Below are 7,205 nucleotides of genomic sequence, written 5' to 3' on the forward strand. Positions count from 1 at the left end.
GTGCAGCATATCTAAGGTCTGATGAGTTTGTGCTGTGATCTTCCCCCTAGGCAGGGATGCAAGTTTTCCCTTTGTTGTCCAACCACATAATTTTAAGATTTATCTGTCAGCTGTCACTAAAACCATTCTTCATTCTTCTCCCCAGCAACACTGACATGAACCAGCCATGCAAACATGTAACTGCCTAACATGACATAATTGCATGCCTAATTCCTAATCTACTTTCAATAATTTATTTCCAGAATTAGCCAAAGAAACATGCACTGGTTTTAGTTTTTGTTTACTAGTTGAAGATGGATTATTTTTGCTTGTAAAGGTTGCAGTCTATAAAGTGATAACTCTTACCCTGGTAAAAGCAGCTAAGCAATCTTCTGAAGGTCTTGACGGCTCAGCAGCTATTTAAACTATCACTTCTGGTGCTTTAGTTTCCTTTTATGAAACATCTTAGACAAAGTTTGCTATCTCGATTCAGAGGAACACTGGGTAAAGCAGGAGTAAGAGGTCTGACATAACTGGCACCTGTATTTGATTTGAAAACAGGACTGTTACACCCATGGCTTAGTTTTAAATCTAATGCTCAGCTCTTTCCAACAAATTTACATAAATAATCTCTAAAAAACCTAAATTCCATACAGCCTCTTTTAACTTCTTCCTTGCCATAAGAACACAGACTAATAGCATATGAAACTCCAGTGGAGTATGTATATAAACTACAGCCATACTCAGCTTTCAAGAGTGATGCTTTGCTATGTATGTGTGGTATCTACTACAGCCTAGCTGTAAGGTATTGCTGGAATGAAAAGCTACTTTTTTTTTTTTACATGCTTATCTGCAAATTGGGGTATAGCCCACATAATTGATAACTGCAGTTAAGTGAACAGAGCTAGATTTAGCCAGATAGTGCAGATACTTTCTTCCAGAAGAAGCTGTTTCTGAATAATGTGCTTCTAAGCAATTGAGGGTAACACCAAACAGCAGAGTTTTAACCCAGTTTTACTTGGGCTGGTATCTGAAAAAACCCCCAGCATCTATATTCACACAAACTATACAAAAGCATAGTCCACTGCTTTCACCCCAAGGAACAAACAAAGAACAGCATAGAAGAAATTTATTAAGATAGCACTATTTATACAAGTTACTCATGCTAGAAAAAAGCATAAATGATACATGTAAACATTTGTTTACAGAATACTTGTTTTCCTTGTAAAGGTGCAAATGATCTTCATATGTAAACACAAGAATACCGACCTTTAGGGGAAAAGGGGCTTTTAAAAAAGTTTTAATGACCCATTTATTACTGTAGTGTAATTTTTACTATATTCAAGCACATTAAAATGCCGAGTTACATGAATCAAACTATGAAGTTAAAGAACTTAAGATGTCAGCACTGCCTTTTTCATTTCAGGAATTTACAGTCCTCTTACTCTTTTAAAATCAGATTTAGTAAGGTCCAAAGTTATATCAGGTGCAAAAGGTCATTCTTTTATACTAGATCAAAATTACAGTACAACCATATCAGAACCTTTGAGTCTAGAGTTCCTCCTTCCTCTCCCCCCGCCCCTGGGTGCCTCCGCAGCCACTGAAACATGACAGTTACAGTGCCAGCAAACAATCCCTCCCCTCCAACTCTTAAATGAGCCTCATACCTTTCCCTGCTCTAAACAACTGCAGGAAAAGTGCATAAAAATCACTAAAAGGGAGGGTACCATCTCATCATGGTCAGTGTTTTACAACAGGAATTCTAAAAACACAGACAAGAGGCAGGAGGGCAGCTAAGGTGATGCTGGTCTAAGCTTTTTTCAGCAGGAGCTGACTGCAGGTCTGCCATTGTAGCAAGAACCTGAGAAGTGAGTGTTGATCTAGGCTAGTCAGAATTAACAGATGATACCTGCATTCCAGCTTCAGACAAGAACCGATATCTAGCAGGCAACGTGAGAAAAAGGTTTTTATAAGTAAGCAACAACTAGTTATTTCTAGGTTCATATACAGGGGAGGGGAGAGACAAAAGCTGAACTTTTGTACCATACACTGTACAGTAAAAAGGCATCATTTGAAATCCTTTTCACTCTCACCCCTTTTGTGCACTTCACTGATTCAGTCGATAGATGAGAGTTCCAGTTCTACTTGCCTCCAGCAAGACTGAAAAGATACTCAGGGCACCCATCCTCATAGCTCTCCTGTACTCTAAGAGACCCTAAAACATACCACAAGGGTTGGAACCACAATAGCTGGCAGGACATAGCCCTGCCCTAACCACCAGCTTGTCAAAACTCAAATCGCACATGCACATATACATATATATAAAATACATATATATATGCACACATATATATGTATATAAAAAGCTGGAATTATCGCTGTGAGCGATACAAAGAAAATATGTGATACAAATCAAATGAAAAAATAAATATACTCTGCGCACAGAAAAGCTTCTGTGCAAAGATGGCACCTTGCAGGTCAAGTACTTTTTTTGAAGCTCTCTGTAAATAAGGCAAAAGCAATGTTTTCTGTATCACTTTCCTCTTTCGCCCACCACACAGCTGCCACATCCACTGCTCACAGCAGGAGGGAAAGCAGAAAACCCTCCTCCTCGCCAGACTCCCAGTATAGCACGTGGTCTCTACATCAGCATTGTTTACGCCACAATAACTTTTACAGTTTGGTTTATTCAAAAGTGTAGACTATTTAGAAAAAATATGGACATAAGCAACACTTCTACTTTTGTCCAGTGGTTCCCTGGAGTCTGACAACATGGTCTCCCATTAGGCACACTCTCACAGAAGTCATTTTTATAATTCCATAGAAAGAGTCACCGGCAAAGAATTACATTGGATCTAGACCGTTCATACTAGAGCTGCAAAGAGGTCCAGTGTCAACAAGTCTCTTCAGTTTTTTCTAGGAATGAGAACCAAGGGGTCTCCCTCCCTCTTGATGCTTACCATATATGGGATTCACAGTGTGTCATTTTGATAACACCTACTCCTCCTCCCAGCCGCCGATAGTTCATCCCACCATACAACCTGCAAAGACAAGGTTTCAGTGGTCACACTGGTTCAGCTCCTTCATGGAGCTACCATGGGAAAGACTGAACCAGCCCTTGTAAGCACTACTACACCATTGTTAACCTCTGGTTAAAGCGGAGCATGACAAGTAAGTTGGGTAGCAGTCATTTTATATACTTCCAAGGTAAACAGCTGTTTTTGCTCATGCCTTTCTCTCTCAAAACAGAAACTGCTTCTCATTCTGACACCGCAGTTTTCTGTTACTCGAGTAATCACTTGCTTTCTCCCTGTCTGGTAATGCACAAGATAGAAAAGAACTTTGCAGGCTGTAGCTGACCTTGGGCTACATTTTGGGTAACGCAAGAGCACAGATAGGTTTGCTACTCACAATTAAACTAATCCCTTTTATATTTCTAATACCCTCAATTCAGCTGATCCAACCAAGATACAAACACATCCCAAGCACCATCTGTTTCTCCAAAATATGTTACTGAAATGGTGCCTGCATTTCATATGGAAATCTGATCCCTATAGACTCCAGCATCCTACTCACTTCAGCTGCCTATTCCCCTCTGTGCCACTGAAGTCTGCTGGCAGAAACAGGAGAAGCAAGTTCTTCAAACAACTCCTACCAATGCAATTTGTTAAACCCGAATTGCATCGGAAGCATTTCTCAGTCAGGCTACACAAATAAAAATATCCTTCATGGAGCAAGAAGTTCAGCAAACAAAAGAGAAGACTACAGATGTTGATCAGCTATACTGAACGCAGTGGGAGAAAAAACCCACAAGCTTAATACCTTGAACAACCTCCTAAACTTCTGTGAACACTAGCCCAGGCAGTAACTCCTAACTCTAGACATCTTATTATTGTTACTGTCACTGAAGTAGCTGAAACCATTCAGCTAAGGAATACAAAGTAGGTATTACTCTCTACTCAACTGGTTTTCTCAGCAGTTCAAAAGGCATTGTCCATAACTCAACAAACAAGGAAGTTCCTCCACTGCTTCTTATGACAGCTTATCTCATAGGGAAAGGGTTAATCTGCTAGTATTACAAGGCTGGAAGGAATAAGGACATTAATTTCTTTCTATGCCCCACCCCTGCCAGATTACTAAAGCAGCAAGAATACAGATAGGAGCTTGAAATTTAATACTAGTTAGATTTGGGAATAAATACACAGGCAATTGCTTTCAAGTGTAGTTATGACTAAAAAAGAAATAGGAAAAATAGCCTTTCTGCTCAGTACATGGTTTTGATCAGCAATTGCATATTAATTCTCTCAGCTTGTAAATCAGATGAAATTCTTCCAATTGCTGTCTTGCAGATTTAAAGGGGAAGAACATCATATGCTTGAAGTATTCTGTTTCAGCTCCTCCAAAAGGATCTAGAAATCAGAGCCTCAGCTTGAAAGCAAAAAATGAGTAGGCCAAATTCTGCATCATCACTGTGAGCTCCTTCTGCTAAGGGCAAGCTTAGTTTTATTGGGAAGCAGAAGAGACTCAGCTCAAAACAAACAGAAGGGGCATATCTCTCTCAGTGTGGTCCATTTTTGTTATGTTCAAAAGCAGCACTTAAAAACAAACTAGGTTTTGGTATGACCTTTTGCTTGCTACCCAACAAGCCTGCTAAATCATTTATCTTCTCTGGGTCTCAATAACCTATCCATACAAAATTTTCCTACCTGCAAAAGATGCAATGATACTGTATTCTGTTGCTTAAATCTGTTGGGATACTCAGATGGGAAAACTACAGAAAACTCGCTCCCATTTTACTTAAAATGGAGTCAATGGCTGGAATTCAGGCAGAAATCTGCAAGAAAATGTTTCTCAACTGCCATAGTCATAGATATGGGGATGCTGTAGGTAAATGGCATATTGGGATATTTTTCAAAATGTGATTCTCTTTCTTACTCTTTCATGCAAGCCAACAAGCCACAATGTGAACATTATGCTGGCTACCACACCCAAGTTCTTCACTATGGTGTACATCACACTTCTAATTTGGCTGGGACAGCTCCAGCTGGGTGACAGCAGCTACAGCTGGAGATCGCTATTTGACTGTTCACAAACTTAAGTTACCTCCATGTGTTAGCATCTGGATCAAACACCTCAATGGTCTTCAAGTACGTTGTGCCATCAAAACCCCCCACTGCCATTAGCTGTCCATTCACCACTGCGAGGCCAACCTGCAAAACAACCATCACAGATAGTAGCTATTTAGCTGGGATGTCCTGAAAAGACAGGTCCTAAAGAGAAGGGTTAAAATGAAAATATTAATAAAAGGATTTAATAATCATGTTTGGTGAAAGGCAGTCTGCAGTAGAGGGTTTTTGGGGGGAAAAAAGAACAAACAAAATAGCCTAAAAAAATAACAAGACATTAAAAGTTAAATATATATCTCAAAATAGAGAATCTCTTAAAGAAAAAGCAGAAGGTTGCCCTTACTACCAGTTACAAGAGATAGAACTGCTTGAATGATAATAGATACATGAGAACCTAAGCCTTTATCAGCCAAAACTTATTATGTCCTGGACTGAAATTCTTGACAAAGTATGACACAGACAAATCAGAATATCTACCAGACTACAGCCTGGAATGCTTGCTGAAACTAGGAGAACCATATGTAAGCCCCTGGCCTGCTCCTCTCGGGCTGGACCATCTGTAAGCACCTTGGCCTCCAAATTTCGATTTTGTCTTTCTGCTGAAGCTCAAAACCACTGAAATCTCAATCAGTTCTGTGGTTTAGGAACATCACTTCCAGTGAAAACATCTCATGGCGTAAAAGAGAAAAGACGACAAGAACACAATATAAATGTAAAATGGTCCTTGTTTTGGCTTTGCAGAAGTTAGAAAGAACTCAGGAGGGCTGCAGATACAGATGCATCTGTTTAGCAGTTTCTACAGAAAGCAAATACAGAAGCAGCTCATGAAAAGTCAATGCCTTATCAGTAACTAAAAAGGAGAGTGTTTGACAGTGTACTATATGCTTTGAGGACAGAAATAAATACGTATTCTCTGCCTCCAAAACCAGTAGTTGCTCAAATTATGATTCATACTTGCCTCACCAGACACCAAAATACTAACATGCAGACAGAATTAATCCACTCTTTACTACAAAATCCAGTATCCAATGAGAAATATTCATAACATTTGCATCTGCCCAAACACAATGACTACTTAAAACACTATGTTAATCTTTTGTTCACATGTCTACAGAAAGCAGGAAGATTAGCAGTTGATGAGAACATGCTGCCACTCCCCATACTCACAGGATTCAGTGAAGAGAGGTAACGTACTAAGTGAAAGCCCAGAAATCCTGTTCCCACACACATCTCAAGGCCATGAAAAGACTTCGCTGGAAGTTTGAATCTAAACACACGCTTGCCCAGTTTCCCAGCTCTTTCTTCTGGGCAAGTAGGTATGTTCACCTCCTAATTCATCCAAAGTGGATTGCAGGGTAAGACTCAGGTACTATTTTTGATAGTGTTCTCTAATAGGATCTCATACCAAGTATGGCTACTTCACCAAGTAAAAACCTAAAGAACTCTGTTTCAGGCCTAAGAAGTTGACTCCATATAAGGGACCAAAACTATTAAAAAAGACCCTCAAATGACTCAATTTCCCCAACCTCAGGCATATTAAACAGCTGTCTATGGCATGACATGACTACGACTTCATTCTCTAGTCTTGCTAAAGAGCTTTGACTTTTTGCGAACCTTTCCCCCTCACAGAAGAATCATAGAATAGTTTGGGTTGGAAGGGACCTCTAAAGGTCATCTAGTCCAAACCCCCTGCAATGAGCAGGGACATCTCCAACTAGATCAGGTTGCTCAGAACCCCATCCAACTTGACCTTGAATGTTTCCAGGGCTGGGGCATCCACCACTTCTCTGCGCAACCTGTTCCAGTGTTTCACCACCCTCATTGTAAAAGAATTTCTTCCTTATATCAAGTCTAAATCTACCCTCTTTCAGTTTAAAACCATTACCCCTTACCCTACCGCAACAGGCCCTGCTAAAAAGTCTGTCCCCATCTTTCTTATAGGCCCTCTTTAAGTATTGAAAGGCCACAATAAAGTCTCCCCAGAGCCCTCTCTTCTCCAGGCTGAACCACCCCAACTCTCTCAGCCTTTCTTCATAGGAGAGGTGTTCCATCCCCCTGATCATTTTCGTGGCCCTCCTCTGGACCCGCTCCAACAGGTCC

General features: G+C 40.3%; 1 protein-coding gene across 3 annotated transcripts in view; it reads right to left on the minus strand.

Moving 5' to 3' along the window:
• Window positions 1-332: 332 nt before the first annotated feature.
• KLHL20 (kelch like family member 20) overlaps window positions 333-7,205 on the minus strand; it is a 26,083-nt gene continuing 19,210 nt past the window's right edge. The window contains exons 10-12 of one of the 3 annotated variants that reach the window (XM_019471169.1): window positions 5,083-5,189; window positions 2,940-3,020; window positions 333-519 (exon numbers count right to left, since the gene is read on the minus strand). In XM_019471169.1, the coding sequence (XP_019326714.1) occupies window positions 459-519; window positions 2,940-3,020; window positions 5,083-5,189 (249 nt within the window). In that variant the 3' untranslated portion in view covers window positions 333-458. Of the gene's footprint in view, window positions 520-1,094; window positions 3,021-5,082; window positions 5,190-7,205 lie in introns of those variants that run through there. The other 2 variants (XM_019471170.1, XM_009275891.1) reach the window with 2 other exon arrangements.

Source organism: Aptenodytes forsteri, unplaced genomic scaffold (genome assembly GCF_000699145.1).
Source record: "Aptenodytes forsteri isolate BGI_AS27 unplaced genomic scaffold, ASM69914v1 Scaffold289, whole genome shotgun sequence".
Lineage (NCBI taxonomy): Eukaryota > Metazoa > Chordata > Aves > Sphenisciformes > Spheniscidae > Aptenodytes > Aptenodytes forsteri.